The sequence below is a fragment of the Heterodontus francisci genome, chromosome 11 (genome assembly GCF_036365525.1).
Source record: "Heterodontus francisci isolate sHetFra1 chromosome 11, sHetFra1.hap1, whole genome shotgun sequence".
NCBI classification, from domain to species: Eukaryota; Metazoa; Chordata; class Chondrichthyes; order Heterodontiformes; family Heterodontidae; genus Heterodontus; species Heterodontus francisci.
The window spans coordinates 45633610-45659411 of NC_090381.1; the positions used below are offsets into that span (position 1 = coordinate 45633610).

The following is a 25802-nucleotide window of genomic DNA, read 5'->3' on the forward strand; positions in this document are numbered from 1 at the left end:
AAAAAAAAGATTTTGGAAGTAACTTTCGATCAACCGGTTTACTACCCTAGCAATGAAGACCAAAATTACCCCTTTGTGCTTAACAACTGTTCTTCAGAGTAGATTGATGAATCATTGCAGTCTTAAAGTAATAGACTGTATCTCGGACTGAATGGGAAGTGGTGGAGGATTCTTTGGGAAACAGCCTTTTCTTTCTCAACTCCTATACTGAACATGACTTTGAATTGTACACTTGAATATCAATGTGCTCACTGACAACCAAAGAATAGTTTTTTAAGAGTAATAATTTTAATAAAGAGAAAACCCTACTGTAATTGTAACTACATTTACAGATCATTGCAATGTAATTGAAAATAACTCTTGGATGATACATAGAATAACAAGTTTTTACAAGAGTGGGAACAGACAAAGCTTGAGCTGTTTGTTAATGTTACCCAATACCCTCAACTATATTAAATTCCAATGTTTATCTTGCTTTTCTACGATCAGTATAGTCATGTTGTAAAGCTCTCAGATTCCGAGCTCTGTCATAATGACCACTTTTAGGTCACGTGTCAGGGTGAAGGGTTTAAAAAAAGCTAATGAAAGTCCACAGGTATAATAAAATATGGTGGATTGGTAGTATGGATGTAAAAGTCATATTCAGAGCCAGTCAATATACTGTTGCATAAATTGCACCTCAGGTTTAGAGATCACATGAAATTGCAAGCTATACAAGTGATTTTATGGTGTATCACATCATCTAAGAGGAAGGGTCAAGTTAAACAGGATTTTTTTTTGCTGCTGTGATCCTGGAAAATTAGGAAACCACCACACATGATTAATTCTTATCTAACTTTAGTTCATGTAAATTGCCCTTTTAAGATTTTAAAACACGTCAGTTTCAAAAAAGATTTTAGCAAACCCTTTATGTGATAATGTAAAGCACATCAAACAGATATTCCTTTACTTGCCTTAAAATAAATACTCAGCTCTGTTCACTGTTCAATCCTCCTTAAAATAAAAGTGTATCCAGCACTTTTTTGTGAAGACTGTGCCTCGCTAAAACAAATAAAAAAAGTACGCTACCTCAAACAAAATCTTATTCGTTAACAATTAAAATTCCGTAGATATTTCAGTAGAATCAAAACAGATGTTTGTGGTTCATATGTTATGCAAAGTAATCATTATAGAACTTGAATTTTTTCAACAGATGAACCCTGGAGCAGACATCATCTGAGCAACTGCTTTCTTTTGCTTATTTTAAATATGGTATTTACATCATGAAATATAAAATGTGACTTTTCATTTTTAACTTTCTCCATTTGCTCTATTTCAGCATGACCCAATGGGGAAAGTTTTTTTTTATTATAAACAAATAAATAAAGTACTTCAGAAAATTTCAAGTTACAGATATTGGTACATGATTTCACAAAGTTAACAGTTCTTGGTGCAAGGATAAAACATTCAGGTAACCACAAAAAGAACACCCAGATATAACAAAAGAAAGACAGGCATTATAACTATCATTTAATGTCAACTCTTGGACCCAGATGATGATATGTCATTGCAAATCACTTTAGAATTCAAAATACAACCTGAAAGTTCTTTACACATTACCAGCAACAGCAATCTAAATAAACTGTGATCATACCATTTTCCAAACATTGATGGACATCAAAATCTTGTTTGAGGACTTGAGCGATTAGAGGCCTCTTAATAAGGAAGTGTTGAATCATCCCACTCAAGCTGTTCCCTCCTGTTGACATTCTGCTGATCTTCCTCATGTTCGGCTTCTTCCTCTTCCTCACTTTCCTCTGAATCAGCACTCGTGATGTCATCCTCCTCACCTTCTTCCTCTTCCTCACTCTCTTGTTCACTGTGCTCTTGTTCTTCATAGTTCTGAAATATAACCATAAAAAGTGAACATTTTAGTGAGACTTGTGAAAATGTTCACAGCATGGTGACCTGCAGTGTGACCTTGAGCAAATGTTGCATACACAGAATTTAACATTTACAGTTGATGTAACATTTGTTTAGCACCTTTGCTGATCTGCTTTTTCTTACTGTAGTTGGGTTATCATTCCTAATGTGTACTGAAGAAAGATTTAGATTTGAATTTAAATATTGTGGAAAGGAAACAAAGTAAACATTTGAATTTCTCTCCTTTCCCATTTCATATTAATTTTCTGCTACTCTTTAGGTTCTATCATTCAATATATAGCAAAGGCAGTACAACTACCTTCTCCCATGCCCCTGACAGTACAACATTTCCATAGGTTACTAGCAGGTATGTGGGTGTGTTCTGGGACACTCATTCTTCTCCTTGGTTTCTCTCTCTCCCTATGCCTAGTATTATTTTTGTATTCTACACATCCCGCTGAGAGCCCAGTTGGGTTTGGGATCCTACCATGCATTGAACCACAGACACAAACCTCTCCCCGACCACTCAGTGCTGCAAGCCTTTCACCCTTATCATACATAGCATAAACAAATACATGGTCCTATTTGCTACAGGTGTATGACATTATTTGCTGCAATGTTCAATGGTCTTATCGTCACATGGCAAACAACTGCAAAATAAGCGACAAAGAAAATTACGCAACAAGGGATATAAAAAGTGCTGAACATAAACAAGCAGATTATAATAATTTCCTAATATTGAGATTTATTTGTGTTATTCATGTTGTACAGTATCAAATACATTACCCAAAATAATTTTAAGACTTCAATGAGTGCAGGTGTTATCAAAAATGCATTATTAAGGTTTTTTTGTATTTTTCTTCATCAATTTATCCCACAGTTGTATATCAATGTCACAATATTGTATGTTGTTGGTAGCATACTTAAAGGGTTCTTCACAAAGGTCTCGGAGTCTCTGGCTGGCAAAACATCAACTCTTTATTTACATTATATCCTAGTTACATTCTCCATGATGATCTCTAGCTAGCACTTCAAATGGTGCTTCTAGCTCCTCCAAGCTTACTGCCCATGTGACTATTATCATGTCATCACTCCATGACTCAAACATTAACCCTTTCAGACCCTTATACTACACCCACTTCCAAACATATGAATTTTACTCCTTGCTAGACACTGTATCTCAACTAGGTCAGCGTGGACGGTAACTGTTGGCAGGGTGAGATGGGGCATCACGTCTATTGCAAATCATAAATAATGAAACCAAAATCTTATCCAAACATGAAGAAGGCTGTTACAGTACATTGGAATTTTTTTGCAATTATTTTTACCAGCAAATGTTTGACTGGAAGAAGCTGTAATTCTAGTCAGTGGATGTGGATATATTGTTGAAATTGTTTCTTCTTTAACCTTTGGCTGTTAGTCCAATGCAAATTATGGTTGCAATTCTCTGGTATTCTGCAGGCATTCAAACTGAGCTATAGGAAATAAACCGACTGCATTTTGTAATTAGAACTGGTGCGTGTGTGTGCGTGCATGTCTACATGTGAATACAGGTTGTGTATACACACACACTACACACATGGTGACCACTGTGCCTTTGTGGTCTGTAATCATGACTGAGATGTCTGTGCTTATTTATGGGTCTCCAATGGCGATGATGGATTTTTAGGCAGTTCAGGCAGGTGCGTCTAACTGGAAAGGATAGATCAGTTTGAGTAAATGTCTGTAAGTTTGTTAGCAGAGCAGTTGAGTCTGTGTATGTCTTTGTTTTAAAAATCTGGGACGGATTGTTCTTTCCACATCTGTGCCCATTACTGGGTTCTGGCCTCTATTTTCAGCTGAGTGACGAATTGTTGACCTGATGATGTATCACATTAACCTCAGGAGATATCGAATGTGCCTCTGCACCGGCTGAATTTCTTTTTAAAAAATGGGGTATTTGACAGCTGTGAGCTGAGGGACAGCAAGCCAAAGGAATACGTTTTCTCTTTTTCTTAGCCATCATAAATGTCCATGGTTGGCAGTAAAATTCCCCAAGATCGATCACCTCGGGTTCAGTTAGTCACAGTTGCCTTACTGAAAGTATAACCATTGGTAACTATCCTTTGATTCATATTATCCAGCCAAAGCATTATTCAAATTCCTCTTGATCCTATGGGCTTTCACTTTACACCGACATGTCTCTTGAGGTACTTTAATCAAGTCAAAATATTTCATTGCAAACAAATTACAGTCACCCACCCACTTTACATACTTAAAAGTATTCCAATAAAGTGATAGATATAGCTTGGACTTAATGTCTTATTCTCAGATTTCATAATACTTAATATTATTGTTATAACAGTTAAAATAGTTAACTACATTAATATTTGTTGCTTTGTTATAGTGGTAGTATTAATATAATTTCTTCCAATATTTTTTCTATTATAGCTATTAAGCTAACATGTTGTGCAATTCCAAGAATTATTTGGATTCACTACTTTAGATTCAGTTATATTCCTGCCAAACAATTGGATTCTCTATTAGTTTCCTCAGGAAAATTCTAAAATATCACCGGAACAATCACCAAAACACTATGAGATATTTTCTGAAAAGTCTTCCATCAATCTAGCATTTTACTTTAGCTAAACAGAGACCAGTGCTCCTCTAGGTCTTTGAAGCTGCAATGTTCTGATATTTCTTTAGTAACAAAATGTTGAAATGATCTAACGTCTCACATTACTCACTTCCATTGGGTTAACAGTAATGGTCAGAGCAGAGTCATCCCAATCCATTTCATTTTCTTTCCCACTTTCATTTTCCCGATTTGTGCGCTGGTGAGCTGCTCGAATCCTGAAGACTCCTAGAACAATTATGAAGACTAGGAAACTGATGCACACTACAATGACAATAGTGGCAGCACTGGGAATAACTGGAAAAAAACAAACATTCAGAGTTATACACTGTGGAACAGAAAGAAAACAAGGATTTAAGATTTCAAGCTTCAAGAACATGACTGTACTCTGGAGCCAGTTAACACATTGCATTTAATTTGTATTTACAAATTGAAGGAGGAGCTACACTGCTTTAAAATATAAACAGCATTATTTATTATGCAGCATTTCATAAATCTGAGATAGAGTTAGTCTGACCGAAAATCCATCAAAATGTACACAGTCAGCGATAAATTACACAAATGGGCATCATGGAACTAACTTTTAAAATGAGTTGGCAGTTGATAATTCCACAACCAACATTTCTGGCAATTTCAAGCCACCCTTTTATATCTATCAGGGTCCCTACTTTCCCTGAAATTTAGTATTTTGCAAATCTTGTAATGGTGCAAATCTCAAAAGTGATCTACTGTGCATGCTTTGCCTCCTTAGGTAGAAAGCAGCTTCTACAACATGTCATGAGGCAGGATACTGCTCACTTCTGCCATATCTGTCAGTACAATTCAGTCCTGCAAAGAAGGCTGAACCTCAGAGATCCCAATTTAAGCTTAACTCTGTCGCTGCCTGACCATGAAGCCTTCAGGGAGATGGATTCTGGAAAGGACCAGCTATTTTAATTAACGCCCCAAATTTTGAAAATATTCTCTTCTTTCTCCTGGTGTCTGGCTCAGCTCATCTAGAACAAAATAAAGGATACAATTCTAAAGGGGGTGCAGGAACAGTGGGACCTGATGGTATATGTGCACACATCATTGAAGGTGGCAGGGCAGATTAAGAAAGTAGTTAATAAGGCATACAGGATCCTGGGCTTTATAAATAGAGCCATAGAGTACAAAAGCAAAGACATTATGCTGAACCTGTGTAACACACTGGTTCGTCTTCAGCTAGAGTATTGTGTCAAATTCTGGGAATCACACTTTAGGAAGAATGTAAAAGCATTGGAGAGGGTGCAGAAAAGATTTATGAGAATGGTTCCAGGGATGAGAGACTTCAGTTATATGGAGAAATTGGAGAAGCTGGGGCTATTCTCCTTAGAGAAGAGAAGGTTGAGAGGAAATTTGAGAGAGGTATTCAAAATCATGAGGGGTCTGGACAGAGTAGATAGGGAGAAGCAATTCCAATTGGCAGAAGGGTCAAGAACAAGAGGATATCAATTTAAGCTGCACGGCGAAAGAACTAAAGGTGACATGATGAAAACGTTTTTATATAGTAAGTGATTAAGATCTGGAATGCACTGCCAGGGAATACGGTGGAGGCAGATTCAATCTTGCTTTTCAAAAGGGTATTGGACAATTATCTGAACAGAAAAAAATTTCAGGGCTACGGGGAAAAGGCAGGGGAGTGGGACTAGCTAAGTTGCTCTTGCAGCCAGCTGGCACGGACATGATGGGCCAAGTGGCCTCCTTCTGTGCTGTAACCATTCTACGATTCAGCAGCAGCTAAGCTGAAGCAGGGGGAGAGTTGGGCGATGTTACAGAGGTAGAAGTAGGCGGTCTTCGTGATGGACTGGAAATAAGGTCGGAAGCTCATCTTGGGGTCAAATATGACACCAAGGTTGCAAACATTTTGGCTCAGCCTCTAGACAGTTACCAGATTGAAGGATGGAGTTTGTGGCTAGTGAGCAGAGATTGCGGAGGGGACCAAAGAAAAAATGGCTTCAGTTTTCCCAATATTTAGTTGGAGGAAAGTTCTGCTCATGCAGTTCTGGATGTCAGACAAGCAGTGTGACAAATCAGAAATAATGGCGGGGTCAACAGAGGTAATGGTAAGGTAGAGCTGGGTGTCATTAGTATACATGTGGAACATGAGATTGTGTTTTCAGATGATGTTGCCATAGGGCAGCGTGTAGATGAGAAATAGGAGGTGATCAAGGATAGATCCTTGGCGGACTTGACAGATAATTGTATGGGAGCAGTAAGAGTTGCAAGTGATACTCTGGTCACAACTGGATTGATAAAGAATGGGACCAGGTAAGTGCAGTCCCACCCAACCGGATGACAAAGGCGAGGCATTGGAGGAGGATGGTGTGGTCAACTTTGTCAAAAGCTGCAGACAGGTTGAGAATGATGAGGAGTGATAGTTTACGATGATGACAATCACATAGCACGTAGTTTGTGACTTTGATGATAGCCATTTTAATACTGTGGCAGGAGCAGAACCAGACTGGATGGATTCAAACATGGAGTTGGGGGAAAGGTGGCATGGATTTGGGAGGTGACAATACATTCAAGGACTTTGGAGAGGATTAAGAAGTTGGAGATGGGGCAGTAGTTTTCAAGGACCGAGGGGTCCAAGGTTGTTTCTTTTGAGGCAAGAGGTGATGATGATAGATTTGAAGGAAAGGGGGTCAGGAGAGGGAACCAGTAACCTTGTTAGCTAGCATGGGAGCCAGGAAGGGGAGTTGGGTGGTCTGTAACTTAGTGGGAATAGGGTTGAGGGAGTAGGAGGTGGGTCTCATGGCCAAGATGAGCTTGGAGAGGGGATGAAGGGAGACAAGAGAGAAACTAGATTAGATGACTGGCAATTAAAATGCAACAATAATTATGTCAAATCTGACTGCAACAGCAGTTAGTGAAATGCTGAAGTACTAGTCCCAGGGAAAAAAAATCAAATCTAGTTTCTAATCAGAGCTAACCTGAACTGGCTAGTTTTGATCTGTCCATGTATAACAAAATGTCAGCAGAATTAGATGTAGTTGTTCTTTTAAGAAAATGCTGGTGCACATTCTGAGAACAATCTAGAATTAGTTTGACTGTTCCACATATCTACTAAGGGGCTGAATTCTACGACAGATCTATGTAATTATGTCTGCAATTTTCCTGTAAGTCTATTTGAGTGTTAAATCTGCTGAATTTCCCATATGAATTCATCTCTGAGTGCTTCATATTTTCCCAAAAGCCAAGTGGACTTATAGATCTGGTAGTCTAGGGTAAAGATATTGCAGCTTTTGTCCTTATTGGCCACATAGATGCCGATCATAGTGCCTCAAAGTCCATGTATGAAGCTTAATCCCATGTCCTCAATCATATGACTATATTTCAAGTTGCTCATCCAGAAAGATCTGTGTGATCAGAGTTAGGATTAATCCACCAATTAGGCAAATGCGCTATAAAACCATCCTTTAAAAACTCCCCACACACAAAATAAAAACAGGACAAACAAGTGAAAAGGAAATGTAAAAGTTTCTTATGCTTAGGAGGGGCTGCTTTCAAAGGCTAGGGGACTGCAAGTGTTTTGAGGACTGCAGGTTGGATAGCTGTGGTCTTGGGGTTAACACATCCAGTGTCCCTCTGATACTATGGGCTGAATTTTTGCCACTGAGGTGGGAAACAGGAGCCGGGTTTGTTTTCGGGTCAGAAAGCTGCCTCCTGCTTAAAGTTAAGATTTTCAAGGGTGTGAACTCTTAATTGATATGGAGACAGTTTCCCTGTCAAATTAGAGCCAGTGGGCATGAGAACGAAGAAGGGTCAGATGAAGTGTAGGACTGATTTAGACTTCCCATGGCAGCCATCACTGAGGCTGCTGGTTGTCCTGAGGGAGAAATCTGCTGATAGTGCCAAAGCCTTCTGTTGTGCTTATGCTGGGTTGCTGGATATATTATGTATATCTGATTTATCTCAGAGCAATGCAGATATCACACTTGTATTAAAACACCAACTGGTTTATTTACAGCACTTTAAAATATATCAGTTCTTACAAGATCTCAGTACAATGTCTTCTCAGAGCAGTGTGTTTTCTGTAGAAGATTGTCGTTCTATTAGTTCCAGTTTTAATTTTTAAGCTCCACCCATAGACTTAAGCAATCACACACAGTGAACACAGATCAATGGACAGACTAATACAGTCAAACCCAGATCAAACACTACATTTTTCTCCCTTTTGACGAAAGACATTATTTTTGAATTAAAGGATTCTAAACAACAAACATATATACATCAAGTTATTTCTTAGTGTTCAAGTTGTCTGTTTACTCGAAGCACAGAAATAGTCTTTGAGATAGGAAGGTCTCTTAGGCCTTTGATTAGATTTACGAATTCGAGGTCATGGATCTGTTTGATCAGCTTGATGAGGCCGATGATCAATATCACTCATAGGAAAAGGAAATTAATCCTCATAATTACTATCCTCAAAATATCCTGGTCTGCTTCCTATCAAATGTCTCGCATTCCACTTGCTGTTGTCATCCAACAGATAAGCATTGGTACCGAGCAAACGTTTGATCTGCTTTGGACCGGATACTGATGAAGCAAGTTTGTGGTCACGTTTTGGCAGTTTGATTCGAACCCAATCTCCAACTGTAAATTGTGATTGCCTTGCGCCTGTACGTTTGTCAAAGTATGCTTTTGCTTTACCTTGTTGCTTTGCGATTTCATCTGCTTTCGCTGACATCCTTGTTAACTGGTTGTGATGGCTTAAAAATGGTCAGTAGCATCATAAGTTCGGCTGGTGTACTTCCGGTCAGAAAGTGTGTAGACTTTACTCCAGCTGCTGTCACTCTGTGACCTAGAAAATCAATCTCGGGTGCCACAAATGTGCATTTGTCCTTGTTGAGCATCAAATTTTGCAAGTTCAGTGAGCACCACTGATAATCATTGATCATGTTCAGCTTTGTGCCTTCCGTGGACAATGACGTCATCAAATAGCTTGAGTGTCCCCTCAACATCCGACAAGACTGAAGAAGTGATCTTCTGGAATGTGCTCGGTGCTGAACTTAGTCCATATGGCATTCTTTGGTACTGAATAAAACCTTCATGAGTAACAAAGGCTGTAAGATATTGGCTTTGTTCTTCTAGAGGTATCTGAAGATAACTCTGTCACATATCAAGCTTTGTGAAGACTGTGGAGTCATGAAATGATGCTGACAGTTCTTGAATTGTAGGAAGTGGATACTTGTCTGGTATGGTAGCTTTGTTGACTGCCTTTACGTCAATGCATAGTCTAAGTTCATAATTTTTTTATCATGCAATGACTAGATTTGATAGCCATGGTGATGAGTTGGTTCATTCAATAATACCGTCTGCTTCTAGTCGTTTCAGCTCCTGTGACACTTCAGCACACAAGGAGCATGACAGTACCCTTTGACCTCCACAAATCCAGTAAATAAGGAAGGATACTGGTGTGTATAATCTGCATTATCAATCCCATTAATGATTGCTCTGGTGGAGTCTTCAAGTTTGAATCCAAGCCTATCGAATAGGTTTACCCCCATGAGGCTTCAGCCTTTAGCTACATAGAAAGTGAAGCTGTCTCGGGTGACATATTTGTAGCGAACTGGAATTTTGACAAACGTACAGGCGCAAGGCAATCACAATTTACAGTTGGAGATTGGGTTCGAATCAAACTGCCAAAACGTGACCACAAACTTGCTTCATCAGTATCCGGTCCAAAGCAGATCAAACGTTTGCTCGGTACCAATGCTTATCTGTTGGATGACAACAGCAAGTGGAATGCGAGACATTTGATAGGAAGCAGACCAGGATATTTTGAGGATAGTAATTATGAGGATTAATTTCCTTTTCCTATGAGTGATATTGATCATCGGCCTCATCAAGCTGATCAAACAGATCCATGACCTCGAATTCGTAAATCTAATCAAAGGCCTAAGAGACCTTTCTATCTCAAAGACTATTTCTGTGCTTCGAGTAAACAGACAACTTGAACACTAAGAAATAACTTGATGTATATATGTTTGTTGTTTAGAAACCTTTAATTCAAAAATAATGTCTTTAGTCAAAAGGGAGAAAAATGTAGTGTTTGATCTGGGTTTGACTGTATTAGTCTGTCCATTGATCTGTGTTCACTGTGTGTGATTGCTTAAGTCTATGGGTGGAGCTTAAAAATTAAAACTGGAACTAATAGAACGACAATCTTCTACAGAAAACACACTGCTCTGAGAAGACATTGTACTGAGATCTTGTAAGAACTGATATATTTTAAAGTGCTGTAAATAAACCAGTTGGTGTTTTAATACAAGTGTGATACTGCACAAAGAACAGCCAGGCGCTGCGCAAATGACTACTGGCAACACCTATGCAGTCATATTCAGCTGGCCTCAGACACCGGAAACATCAGAGGAATGTATGCATTAAGAGAGCTTTTGGGCCAACCATCAAGAAGATTGCCCCCCTCAAAACTAAATCAGGGGACATAATCACTGACCAACGCAAACAAATGGACCGCTGGGTTGAGCACTACCTAGAACTGTACTCCAGGGAGAATGTTGTCACTGAGACTGCTTCAATGCAGCCCAGCCTCTGCCAGTCATGGATGAGCTGGACATACAGCCAACAAAATCAGAACTCAGTGATGCCATTGATTCTCTAGCTAGCGGAAAAGCCCCTGAGAAGGACAGCATTACCCCTGAAATAATCAAGAGTGCCAAGCCTGCTATACTCTCAGCACTACATGAACTGCTATGCCTGTGCTGGGACGAGGGAGCAGTACCTCAGGACATGCGCGATGCCAATATCATCACCCTCAATAAAAACAAAGGTGACCACGGTGACTGCAATAACTACCGTGGAATCTCCCTGCTCAGCATAGTGGGGAAAGTCTTTGCTCGAGTCGCTCTAAACAGGCTCCAGAAGCTGGCCGAGCGCGCCTACCCTGAGGCCCAGTGTGGCTTTCGTGCAGAGAGATCGACCGTTGACATGCTGTTCTCCCTTCGTCAGATACAGGAGAAATACCGCGAAGAACAGATGCCCCTCTACATTGCTTTCATTGATCTCACCAAAGCCTTTGACCTCGTCAGCAGACGTGGTCTCTTCAGACTACTAGAAAAGATTGGATGTCCACCAAAGCTACTAAGTATCATCACCTCATTCCATGACAATATGAAAGGCACAATTCAACATGGTGGCTCCTCATCAGAGCCCTTTCCTATCCTGAGTGGCGTGAAAAAGGGCTGTGTTCTCGCACCTACACTTTTTGGGATTTTCTTCTGCCTGCTACTCTCACATGCGTTCAAGTCCTCTGAAGAAGGAATTTTCCTTCACACAAGATCAGGGGGCAGGTTGTTCAACCTTGCCCGTCTAACAGCGAAGTCCAAAGTACAGAAAGTCCTCATCAGGGGACTCCTCTTAGCTGACGATGCTGCTTTAACATCTCACACTGAAGAGTGCCTGCAGAGTCTCATCGACAGGTTTGCGGCCGCCTGCAATGAATTTGGCCTAACCATCAGCCTCAAGAAAACGAACATCATGGGGCAGGATGTCAGAAATGCTCCATCCATCAATATTGGTGACCACGCTCTGGAAGTGGTTCAAGAGTTCACCTACCAGGCTCAACTATCACTAGTAACCTGTATCTCGATGCAGAAATCAACAAGCGCATGGGAAAGGCTTCCACTGCTATGTCCAGACTGGCCAAGAGAGTGTGGGAAAATGGCGCACTTGCACCGAACACAAAAGTCCGAGTGTATCAAGCCTGTGTCCTCAGTATCTTGCTCTATGGCAGCGAGGCCCGGACAACGTATGTCAGCCAAGAGCAACGTCTCAATTCATTCCATCTTCGCTGCCTCCGGAGAATACTTGGCACAGGTGGCAGGACCGTATCTCCAACACAGAAGTCCTCGAGGCAGCCAACATCCCCAGCTTATACACACTACTGAGTCAGCGGCGCTTGAGATGGCTTGGCCATGTGAGCCGCATGGAAGATGGCAGGTTCCCCAAGGACACATTGTACAGCGAGCTCGCCACTGGTATCAGACCCACCGGCCGTCCATGTCTCCGCTTTAAAGACGTCTGCAAATGCGACATGAAGTCCTGTGACATTGATCACAAGTCGTGGGAGTCAGTTGCCAGAGCTGGCGGGCAACCATAAAGGCGGGGCTAAAGTGTGGCGAGTCAAAGAGACTTAGCAGTTGGCAGGAAAAAAGACAAAAGCGCAAGGGGAGAGCCAACTGTGTAACAGCCCCGACAAACAAATTTTTCTGCAGCACCTGTGGAAGAGCCTGTCACTCTAGAATTGGCCTTTATAGCCACTCCAGGCGCTGCTCGACACACCACTGACCACCTCCAGGCGCTTACCCATTGTATCTCGAGATAAGGAGGCCAAAGAAGACTGGAGCTGTGATCATCCACGAAACTGGAATGATAGTGTCATCATCGGCTTGAAGAGTTGCAGGAGGGAGAGAGAATTGTGAAAAATACAGCTGGTAAAGTTTGTCACTCAAAATAGACACTTTCACACCACCATCAATAAGAAGTGACACTGAGATGCCTGCGATCTCGACTGAGCACTCCTTAAAGTGACCTGGTGCTTTACTTTTTGTTGTGGTTAATACATATTGTACCTCACTCTGCGGAACAGACTCTCCAACATGTCGAACCAATGAAGTCTTTTTCTTCGACGACCTGCACATCTTCGCTAAATGGTTCCACTTTAAACATCAGTTGCACTTTTTCTCTCAAGCTGGACATGGTGTTATGGCTTGATGAGCAGTTCCACAATTTGGGCACAGTTTTGAAGGTAACTGACCATGATGGGGCACATTTCGATGAGGTTGCTGAGGTCTTCTTGTCCTTAACCCTTGCACAGAAGCTGGTTGGGCAAGCTATGTCTGCAACCCTGAGTCTAAAGATGATGTTTGTGTAACCTCTTCGAATCTAACATTGCAGATTCGATCTGGACTGCCAAGGTTATGGCTTTTTCCAAGGTTACATCATCATCCTCAATGAGCAGACATTCCCTAATTCGTGGAATTGAAGTCTTTCAATTAATTGGTTACAAATTAATTCGTTGGTTCGTGTGCCAAATTTACATGTCGCTGCCAATTGCTGCAATGCTGTCATATATTGTTGAATGGGTTCACCATGTCCCTAGGATCTTTGACTGAATGCCTATCATTCTATCATCACACTTTTCTTTGGCCCAAAGTATTTTTCGAGAGCACTTACCGCCGTATCAAATGTAGACATATCTTCTGTGAGCTGCTCAAATATGCACTGGCCTTATGCTCTTAGACAATGTACAAGTATCACTTTCTTATGGTGTGCTGCTATTTCTGGGCTGTCCATCCCCATAGTGAGCTAGTAGGTCTTGAACCCCAAAATCCATCACTCCCAGCATGAGTTGAAAGAAAAAGTTCTGGAGCTGGTAACATTAAATTTTGTTGAATCATCCTCGTCACCATATTTTTGTTATGTTTACGCCGGGTTGCTAGATTTATTATGTATATCTGATTTATCTCAGAGCAATGCAGATATCACACTTGTATTAAATCACCAACTGGTTTATTTATCACACTTTAAAATATTTCAGTTCTTACAAGATCTCAGTACAACTTCTTCTCAGAGCATTGTGTTTTCTGTAGAAGATTCTAGTTCTGTCGTTTAGTTTCAGTTTTAACTTTTAAGCTCCACCTTAAGCAATCAAACACAGATCAATGGACAGACGAATACAATCAACCCCAGATCAATCAAATACTACACTATACAGTGATCTATTACTGGCCACAAGACTGCCTCACGGGATCGTTGTTTCATCTAAACAACACCCGGATGTCCTTCATGGAAAAGATGCAATACACGTTGCTGTCGAGCCTTTGGGATAACTGCTCGTGTTCCATGTGCAATACAGTTATCACCAAACAATGCAAGTTCATTGTGTACTCTGTAAAACAAGATCAGTTATTCCCCATGTCATGAGGCCAGTCAGATTTGAGGTACTGACCTACTTGCTGCAGTACATTGTCTGCTGCTGACACTACTTCCAACCCCTCTCGCATAACAAGATTTGCGGTTATATTTTCTGTAGAAGATTCTAGTTTTATCTTTTAGTTTCAGTTTTAACTCCTAAGCTCCACCCATAGGCTTAAGCAATCAAACACAGTGAACACAGATCAATGGACAGACTAAGACAATCAAACCCAGATCAATCAAACACTTAACCTTCCATGGCACCCGAGGGAAGTGAGATGTCACAGGGCTGCCCCTCATTCTGTTGATGCCATCTTTGATCTAATGTTGGAAGCCATGACGGAGAGGAGGGAGGTCCTCTTCCCAGAGGATGGCAGGAGGAGGCCACCACATTGCGCAGAGCACTAAGTGGGTCACTGGGGTGTCTCCATGCTGTCTATGTCTATTGTCTTCTGCTGACATTCTGTTATACATGGACAGATCAAAACTAAACAGTTCAGGTTATCTCTGAGTGGAAATTATGCATAATGTACGACACAGAGAGTACTCTTTGCATTGTATAAATGATGACACTTTAAGCCACACACCTGGGACTCCTTTTATTGCTGCTGTGACAGGAAAAGTGGGATGAGGTGAAGAAAGAGGTAATGGGACCCTCCATGGTAAAGCCTCTGGGCAGATGTGCTTCCTCCATTGGCGGTAGGTGACTAGATGTTCCAGGCCGTGTCTTCAATGCATGTATTAGCACAGGTCTTGCAAGCTTCCTTCCATGCCACTCCCCTCAACCTGAGTCAGAGGGACTCAGATGAAACATTCCTGACTCAGGAGATTCCTGACATTTATGGCATCCTCATGAGCCCTTCTTGCCCTGAGCTGTGCCCATCCACCGCGTTGTGCAGTAGGGGCACATTTCTATTCAGCGTCTTCTCCCTCCACCTCCAATTCCTCCTCTTCTCTCACCTCCTGCACTTCCCAGGGCCTCAACGTCCTCAAGGTCCACACCTCTCTGGAGGGTCATTTATGGAGAGTGAAGCAGACCACACAATGACAGAGATCTTTGCAGGAGGGTATTGGAGGATGCCACCCAACCAGTCCAGGCACAAGAATTACATCTTCAGAAGCTGAATGGCCTGCTCAATGGGTGTCCTATTGCGCAAGTGGCATTGGCTGTGTTGCCTCTGTCCTTCTGACTGGTGCTCCAGTAAAGGGGCGAGTGGCCATGTCTTCAAGGGATTTCCTTTGTCCCCTAGGATCCATCCACAGACTTTGGTGTTTGGAGTGAAGATTTGAGGCAGTGATGAATGGTGGAGGATGAAGGAGTCATGGCAGCTGCCATGTAAGCGAACGCACACATGGAGGAAGCTCTTGTTGTGGTCGCAGGCCAGTTGAATGTTGAGAGAGTGGAAGCCCTTCCTGTTGATGAATCTGACTGGCCAGTCACTGGGTGTCTTCATGGCCACATGGGTGCAATCGTTGATGCCCTGCACCTGGGGAATCCAGTAATGACGACAAAACTCAATGCCCTTGGTACCTGTAAGGCCGCGTCTGGCTTGAAATGAATGTACTGCCCAGCTCTGGCAAAGTGGGCATCAGTGACAAGTGAGATGCAGTGATGTGCAGCCACTTGTAAGAAGTCACTAAGGTCCACAACTGATCCTTGGAAGGAGCCAGAAGCAAAGATGTTCAAGGCCACTGTGCCTTTGACAGCTACTGGCAGGGCATGGCGACCAGTGCTTCACGGTGTGAGGTCTTCGACGAAGAGGTCACAGGTGTCTGTGACCACCTGCCTGGAGAGTAGTAGTCCCTGCGGCACTGTTTCTCGGTCATCTCCAAGTAGCTCTGTCTTTGGCAGTAGATCCTGTCTCCGTTGAGGCCTCCGTTGTCTTCCTGCCCCTGTTTCCTCTCCCCTGCCTTCCTGCTGCTTGGGGCTCTGTCTTTCCTGTGAAGGGTATTGCCCCTCATCGCCACTGGGCCCAATATGTGAGAGTTGTGCCCCCATTGCCAGCTGCAGCCTTCCTTTTGGACAGGTGGCCACCCAATTTGCCTTGGCAACCCTGCCCCCTGCTCTTCTGCCCCCGCGATGCTCGTGGGTGGCGGTGGGGGGGGGTGGTGATGATTCAGTTCAATACCTGAGTGCTAAGTGCCCACTCTTCCCACCAACTTTGCAGTGCTAAGGGTATCTCGTTACCAAATGCCAAGTCCCTCTTTGCCCTCTTGTGGGGCCAGGGGTGATTCCCTGGAGCAACCATGACTGGCTCCCCACTCTGCACCTGCCTCCCTTCAGCTGGTCTGCAACAGACACCTGAAACCCATGCCCCTTCGAAATTCCACCCTGCCCCTCCAACAAGCTCTTAACAATCTTTTAAACTACTTTAATTGGCTTCAATAGGGAGGACAGCGAGATCCCTGTCCGGCCCTCCGCCCGTCCTATTTAACATTGCCAGCACTGGGAATGGTGTCCTGAAACTGCCACGCCAATTGGCTCTGGTATTTTTGGGTCCCCTCCTCCACCCACCTTTGTTCCCGACTTCGTGGGACCCTGAAAATTCAGCCCTGTAGATTTAAATCTCCAATTTTCCATGCCAGGCAGGCTTTTGCCTATTTCTGCACGAGCAACTGTTTTTACAGATGGTGGATCTGATGATCAGAATTTCAAACCGGTCAAATGCAATTCTAAAAGGCTAACTAATATAGATATTTATCCCTAGTGAGTATTCATGGTGTTGCAAAATTCAACAACAACTGATCTTTTGGCATATAAGCTTTTAAATATATTTCCATATCTTTAAACTTAATGCCATTCACTGCTTTTTGCTTCTTTGTTTAAGGAAACTGTTTTATTACCTGAGTTATGGGCAGCATTAAGGTTGTGACCTGGTAGATCGGGTAGCGAATGATGGATTGACTGGAGGAACTGGGGCTGAACCATCGCATGATTAACATGGTCCATAAGATTAATGTTGTGCAGAACATTCACCTAGACAAACGAAACCAAGGTGGTCAATAATTATCTTGTCAAATTAAATCAATTTTCACAGTCCTGTACCAGTGATAGTCTAAGTGCATTACTGCTCACCAAGTAAATTGCATGCAGCATTCACGTATTGAACAGCTCTTTGCTGTGACCTTAATACGTGAGCTGTCTCAATGCCTATACTCCATTTGTCTTTTTCTCACCTCTAAATTGAATTCATTGCTCGTGTAGCGTCCATTGAGCTCTGAGCATGTCAGCCTAAACTTTCGACCAAAAATGGATGCAGTTTCCCAGTTACGGTAACGGAGTTTGCGAAGAACATGTTCATAGTTTGCCATGGTGTCCACACCTAAAAAGCACAAGAAGGTACCACCATGTGGAAGACAGCCTTGATAATGTCAATAAGCACTGTTTGTACAAGTGTCCACAAACATTTTAAAAAATAATCCTTGTTAACAAATAATCTTGGGTTTGAAGAGTGTCACATATTCTATTTTATACAACATTCTTCAAACTAAATAATACTTCACTTCTAGCATGACACAATACTAGTGCAGTTCCCTCTGGGTTATTGGAATAACTTAGGTTTGTCTTCATTATGAACAGGAAACAAAACCTGCTGTTATTTAACCGTTGCATATTTTTGATGCAATCAATTATCTTTCATATAGTTTGATGCACATTTCAATGCAAGCCCTTTCTTCTTGATTTTGTACAGATACTGTGATCTTACAAAGGGATAAACTAAAAATTTGATATCTTTATCGGCACATTCTCAATACAGTCACTATATCAACGTAACAAGTCAACATGCATTATGAAATGTCAGTCAACTTGACTGATAAAAGACACAAATTCAATTTGCAGTACAATCAAATGCATGTATTACTATTACTCTGCAAGAAAGAAAAGGAAATTACCATAAATGGACATTCCAGCAGTGGAATTTGTGAATTCAAGATGTTTCCCATGCAGCTCAATTGACTCCAGTTCCAGACACTCCTCTTCAGAATTTAGTTCATCCCCAATGATCAAAATATCACAGTAATCCAGGTTATGAACCATCTCTTCTGGTCCACCAATATGAAGTACTACAAAAAAGATTTTACAAAACATAAAGGAGCCTAATATCAAATTTGAAATCTCTACAGAAATATAACTCTTATTTACAAGAAATTTATTAGAAATCATTCCACCTCTAAATTGCAAAGCTTCATAGCAGATGCAGTGGTAACTCAAGTATCTGGTTTCCAGCCATAAGGTCCCGAATATAAATCCCAGTCTTGCTCATCAAATTTGTTGTACTAAGTTGGATGAATGACTTTTGTCATTTTTATCCAGGCTGGCTAGATGAAATTTCACATGAGGCTGAAATATTTCCTTATGGAGAGAAGAAAGGCTCATAGGATCTCCCTGCCAGATTGGCATTCAGAGAGCTATTGAAGGCAGCCACCAGCTATGGCCCTTCCCTTCTATTGCACACATTGGGCTGAATTTAGTGAGGCCGTTTGGAGCGGGAATGGAGGCTTCGGGCGCCAGAGAATTGTATTGTACAAGTCCGCCGGGAAATCCAAAGTCATGGTCTATGCACCTTGCTGCAGGACAAGTTGCGACCTATGGGATTTGGTGGTCACCCTATGCCCGTGGCCTGGAAGATTCCCATGACACGTAACTTTTACGCATCTGGATCATTCCAAGGATCCACTGGGGAAATGTGTGGAGTCTCCCAGGCAGCAGCCTACCACTGCATCAAGGAGGTGACCAATGCCCTGTTCAAGCAGGCCAGCAACTATGTGCGCTATTGGACTGACTCTGACAGTCAGATGGAGAGGGCCATCGGATTCGGGGCCATTGCTGGATTCCCCCAGGTGCAAGGTGTGATAGATTGTACGCATGTGGCCATCAAGGCTCCCATGGACTAGCCAGCCACCCTCATCAACAGGAAAAGCTTCCATTCCATTAATGTTCAATTCTAAAGTGGGTGCAGGAGCAGAGGGACCTGAGTGTATTTGTGCAAAAGTCACTGAAGGTGGCAGGGCAGGTTGAGAGAGTGGATCATCAAGCATACAGTATCCTGGGCTTTATTAATTGGGGCATAGAGTACAAAAACAAGGAGGTTATGTTGAACTTTTTATAGAAGACGCTAGTTCGGCCTCAGCTGGAGTATAGCATCACACCTTAGGAAAGATTTGAGGGCATTGGAGAGAGTACAGAAAAGATTCACGAGAATGGTTTCACGGATGAAGAACTTCAGTTATAAGGATATAGTGGAGAAGTTAGGATTGTTTTCCTTGGAAAAGGGAAGGCTGAGAGATGTTTTAATAGAGGTATTCAAAATCATGAGGGATCTGGACAGAGTAGATAGGGAGAAACTGTTCCCACTAGTGAAGGGATCAAGAACGAGGGGGCACAGATTTAAAATAATGAGTCAGAGAAGCAAAAGTGACACGAGGAAGAACTTTTTTACGCAGTGAGTAGTTAAGGTCTGGAATGCGCTGTCTGAGAATGTGGTAGAGGCAGGTTCAATTGAAGCATTCAAAAGGGAATTAGATTGTTATATGAAAAGGAAGAATGTGCAGGGTTATGAGGAGAAGGTGGGGAAATGGCACTAGCTGAATTGCTCTTTTGGAGAGCTGGTGCAGACACGATGGGCTGAATGGCCTCCTTCTGCACTGTAACAATTCTGTGGTCTGCAACCACTGAAAGCATTTCCTGCAGGTGTGTGCCCATTTCCCCGGAAGCAGTCACAACGCTTACATACTTTGGCAGTCCTAGGTACCACAGCTCTTCAGGCTCTCCGCTCGCCTTCAGGGATGGATTTTCAGGGACAAGGAGTACCCATTGAAGACATGGCTACTGACGCCTATGAGGTACCCTCACACTGCAGCAGAGGAGAGGTACAACACTTGCCACAGCTCCACCCTAGCGACCAATGAGTAGGCCATTGGGCTACTGAGGATGAGATGCCACTGACCCGATTGATCCAGTGGCACCCTGCAGTATGCCCCTGTGAGGGTCTCGTGTACCGTGATGGTCTGCTGTTCTCTGCACATTCTAGCACTGCAGACTGGGGAGGCCTTGCATGATGAGGATATGATTGACTGCCATTCCTCCTCTGACGAGGAGGATGTGGTGGAAGCTAATGAGCAAGCAGCGCTAGAGCACCGGTGGCCAGGCACATTGAGTGATGGGCCAGGGAGACAAGAGACAGTGTCATACATACCTGCTTCTAGCCACCATGATGGCCTTTTAGAATAAAATCAATAAAGACTCACCTCAATGCATGCAGTCTGTCACCTCCATTCTATTTGTCTTCCATGCTTAGCACCCAGTGGGACCATGAGCTATGCTCCATGGGAGATACAAACCAAATAAGGGCTGTGCCTACATTAACATCCACTAAGGGAGATGGGTGAAGTCAGCATGATCAAATAATAATTTTCCACAATGATAGGTCATTTCAAAAACAAAAGAACTTTATAAGGGAAAGCAAATGTCATATGTCAAAACACCTGCGAAACTCCAAGTATCTCCAAATGGTTTTCTTTAAATGTTTATGAATGCTTCTACGAGATGTGACCCCTGCGCTAGCAGCTGGGCTGGAGACAGGCTGCTGATCATGCTGACCCTTGGCCTGTGATGACTTCTGCAGCCATCCTCTGATTACCTGAGACCTCAAAGGCCCGGCTGCCTGAGGGTTTCCTGCACAGTTGTAGGACTCTCCTCAGGCATCGTGCTACTGGAGCTGGGCTCACTGGTGGTGGGGCTGAGGAGCTGCTGTCCACGTTTAGAGCATCCTGAGGAGAGCCCCCAGCTGTGGAGCTCAGCTTCTCTTCCTTCCTTTCAAGGCTAAATTGAACCACCCTGCTGACCAGAGAAGGACAAGGAGTTGGAGAAGACTCCAGGGGCCGTGTCCTTCTCTCGTCTTGCCACTGCTGCATTGAGCTCATGACCAAGGCGATGACGCATTTGTGGGATCTGGATCTCCATGAGGGTCGTCAACCTCTCGATGGAGGAAGCATGCGCTTACATGCCTGAGACATGGCAGCACTCCTCCACTGTTGGCTCATGACTGCACATGGCCTCTGGCATCTCCGCCAGATGTTGCTTTACCTCTCTTTCTAACTTCAGCAGGCCCTGAGCTATCGACACCAGAGGCTCGTCACCAGCATAGGCCTGGGCACCCACAGTCCCTGACTGTCAGTAGCTTCAGCTGTCTCAATCTCCGTCAGCTGCTCGGGCAAGTGTGCAGTGTTCTCACCAGCTTGTGATCCTAATTCTAAACCCATCAAGGTGAAAGTATCTGCACTGGTGGAAGGTGCAGGAGAGTCGTGTGACTGTGCATCCTCTGACTCCTGATCCTCCTCAGAGATGGAATTTTGTTCCCCTTCCAATGGAGTCCCCTGAAGACACCGACTTGCATGAGAGAATACAACAATGTGTGGGTTAGGATTTGCAGACCTCATCACGCGTGATGTGGGTCTCCAGAAGTGAACTGTATGTTGATGGGTAGGGGGCCAATCATCTAGGACTGAGATGAGGAGAAATTATTTCACTCAAAGGGTCATGAATCTGTAGAATTCTCTACCTTAGAGGGTTATGGATGTTCCATCGTTGAATATATTTAAGGCTGGGGACAGACATATTTTTGGTCTCTCAGGGAATCAAGGGATATAGCATGCAGGGGGGAAAGTGGAGTTGAATCCTAAGATCAGCCATGCTCATTTTAAATGGCGGCACAGGCTCGATGAACCATCTGGTCTACTCCTGCGCCTATTTCTTGTGTTCTTGGAAGACAATCCTCACTCTCTTGTGCAGAAACTCCAGTCTCACCATCAGCTATCGAGCAGCCGCCCTGTGTCCCCGCTAGTTCAAGTGCCTCCTCCTCAGCCGTGGAGAGACGCCTGATGTCTGGGATGCCTCCAACAGTTCGTGATGTCTCCCTGCTGTCATGGGCCCTCTTGTCCTGCAAGTGGAAAGAGGGAGATAGTCATACTTCGCAGTCTGATCAACATGACAGCTCTGCTAGTGGCAGCCCTTTGTCCCCTACTGGAGAATCCTTTATAGCTCATCCTCCTATCAGCTCTCAGGGGAGTCAATCAGGGTGAGCTGTGAAAGAGCCTGTGGCCGAGATGCAGCCATACATCTGTCAGGATGAGGTGATGCCTAACCCTCTCTGCCAGCGCCTTTGTGGTGCCTCCTTCTCCATGTCCTGTTTCCTACTGGGTAGCCTCCTGCAAACCCTGAAAAGCAGTGAGGTATGGAGCAGTCAGCTTGGCAAAACGAAGGAGGTCGTTGACCTTCTTGTGGCACTGAACCCATATTTGGGGGTTGACCCCACGGCTGCTGACCTCCTCTGCAATCTCCATCCAGGCTTGCCTAATCAGGCAGGAGGACACCTTCTTGCCATCATGGGGAAGCGGACCTCTTGCCTTTCCCTTGCAGCCTGAAGGAGAATCTCAAGGGAGGTATCACTAAACTGTTTGGCCACCTGGTGTCTTCCTGCAGCCATGGTCACTGCAGGCTCATGCCAGCTGCTTGCCTGTCAGGCAACAAAGGCAGCAGAAGGGGTCCTGGGGCAGCAGAGGTTGCAGAAGGGGTCCTGGGGCAGCAGAGGGCACTCAGAAAGGCACTCTTTTAAACCAGGCAGGAGTGAATGCAGGTTGGCAGACCTTTAAATATGGCACCAGCACCTGCTCTGGAGTCATGTGAGGCCATATTCAACGTCTCGAATCCCACCTCGTTGCATAATTGGCCGGGTCCCGTGCCACCATTATTACAATTGGCCACCTGTTGCGTGATCACGGTGGGCTGGCCGCATACATAACAAGCGGGGATGGTGCCCACTTCTGGGTCCACTACCAGGACCTGCAATGGGCTCACGAAATCCAGCCCGTTGAGTGCATAAAACCTCCAGTCACCTCACACTGTAATGGCTTGATCACTACTCAGTTTTCTATATGCCCTTCTATGGGTAATTAAAATCTTACCAAATACTTCTTTGTACACGCAATAACTCACTACACAAGTCTGTTCAAGTACAGAATATTGGTCCCATATCTGAGAAAACATCTGTCACACAATCTTAGACAGGTGACAGGAAATACATAATCTCACTTTCACCCTTCTGCAACCTTTCTTGTCTCTCTTTACTTTATTGATCCTACTGTGATCAGCCAGGACAGCAAATCTGAACTTTCATCCTTTGGTCATTCTACATTCCAGCTACTGTCTTACATAGATTTCCTGCTCCCAACAATCTCATGATATTGAAATTAGGACTCAAGCTCATGTTTTCCCCCAGCACCTTGACTATGAGGAGGTGTTTACTTCCCTCAGTCCTTCCTTCATCCTATACTTCAACCTGAAATTGGTCTCATCTAATCACTAATTGCTGATCTACTTTAACTTCTCTTTTAGTCTTTTCATTGTTGGTGCCTATTCTTTGAAACTAGGCCTGACATGTTGTTTTTGCAATTAAAAGAATGTTGGAGGAAAATGCTAGGAGGTGTGAAAAGTGGGAGAAAATAAAAGGGGGATATAAGCATCACAAATGAAAAGGGATTTTGAAATCCAATTCAACTTCTGTTGGATACAAGCTCTCACTGCAGCAACAGGCATTAATCCAAAATATGGACTGACGTCTCAAGATACTATTTGGACCACAGTTTGCCAAATTCTAGTTCCTGTATGCAAAATATTCCAAATGCAAAAATAGAAATATGCTCATATATCACAAGATAGTTGATTCTTCTTAAATTATATTGAAATGGGTTGATGGGACACTGCAAAGGAATCTATTGCTTCCAATGGGGTAGGTCAAACTGGAGCCCAGAATAACATTGACTGCACAGTAACCGACTTCTTTTTTGTTTAGCACCAAATGATGGGACACAGAAAATCACAAACGAGGAGTGATTTTAACCCTGCCCGCTATCCAAAAACCGAGTGAGTGGACAGTTAAAAACATTTGTTGCTCTCATCCATTGACACCCCATGCCAATCCCTTAGGCTTAATTTTAATCTGTTCATCTGAACAGGTAAGTGAAGGACATCCAGGGGGAATCTGCAGGGTCTTTTTTCAATAAGCAGATCAGCCTCGGATGATATCGTCAGGTCCTGACTTCTACATTAACTGTGGGCCTCAGCAAGGGAAGCGGTTGTAGTTTTCCCTCTATGTCCACCTAGCAGGAAGAAGACGCCCGAAGGCTCTTTTGACCTTTTGTTTTGACTGTCCTTGTGGGGCCAAGAGGAGCAGGAGTGCTTCATCATGCCCCACAAGAAAAGTTTAGGCCCCTCTTCCCAGGGCTGCCACACCCCCAGTCCACTTACCTGAGTTCCAGGGAGCGTTCCTCTGATGTTCAGCTGTGGCCTCCTGCCTCCTCCCCATCCATCTGCTAGCCAGCTTCTGCTTCCCACCAGTATTGGGCAGAAAACTGGCCAGGGTACGCTGATGAGGCCCAGGAGTTAAAATCTCTCAGGCCTCATACTGCTGAGGTCAAGACGGTGTGCCAACCAGCTCAGTTCCACCCATCCTATTCCCACCCGAGTCAAAATCAGGGCTAAAATGTGAGCAAGAAAGTAAAATTTCCAAACTTTTAACAGAAGCCATGCAAAATATATTAAATTATGTACCTTAGGTGACCCACTGATATCAGGAACTCACCTGTCAAGGTCACAGGGCAGAATCTAGGCTCCTACTACTTAACGATGCAGCACATTAGTAAATGAAAGCACTATGGCATTGAGTTACTCTGAGTTCTAGTTCCAATTGTGATTTAGCACACGTATCTTAATGGTGTTAAATATTTAAAATTCGGTTTTCCACTAATTAAGAGTCTAACCTTGATAGAATAAATTTAATCTTCCTGAAAAGCATGGTATTATCAGGGACGAATCTCTTAAAATATAACTGGAAACATTTACCTCAGAAGACTGATTAAATTGATTAAACTTCCTAAGTTGAGGGCTGGTTTAATCAGAATTGCACCTCATAAAGCCTGTTCAGGTGTTTCATGAATTTTCACTTGACACCTTTTCTCAGCCCGCTTTTTTATTTCCTTTTATTTTTCTCACCTTGTTGGGTGTTCCTCTACTCCTTTGTTTTACTCATTTCTGGTTCTAAGTTAGGAAATTTACCAACCTTTGCTGTCTTCGTGTTGTCCTCTTCTGATTGTGCTGATGATTCTGAGGCCTGGAAAGAGTACCACACCTCTGCTGTTTTCAAACTCTGATGCTGGTCTGGAGAAATGGTCTAACCCATTAATTGTAATCTTTGGTTCAACAGGCTGAAGGACCACAATATATGCATCGATATCTGAGATATTGATACAAGTGTCCTCACCGAAACACCTT

The 25802-nt window shown here is 43.2% G+C and overlaps 1 protein-coding gene across 1 annotated transcript in view; it reads right to left on the reverse strand.

Annotated features, from left to right (window-relative positions):
• Positions 1-1695: 1695 nt before the first annotated feature.
• clstn2a (calsyntenin 2a) overlaps positions 1696-25802 on the reverse strand; it is a 540968-nt gene continuing 516861 nt past the window's right edge. Inside the window, exons 13-19 of the mRNA XM_068041418.1 lie at positions 25591-25799; positions 18368-18538; positions 17651-17796; positions 17318-17450; positions 7943-7963; positions 4629-4813; positions 1696-1881 (exon numbers count right to left, since the gene is read on the reverse strand). Of these exons, the coding sequence (XP_067897519.1) occupies positions 1696-1881; positions 4629-4813; positions 7943-7963; positions 17318-17450; positions 17651-17796; positions 18368-18538; positions 25591-25799 (1051 nt within the window). The remainder of the gene's footprint in view (positions 1882-4628; positions 4814-7942; positions 7964-17317; positions 17451-17650; positions 17797-18367; positions 18539-25590; positions 25800-25802) is intronic.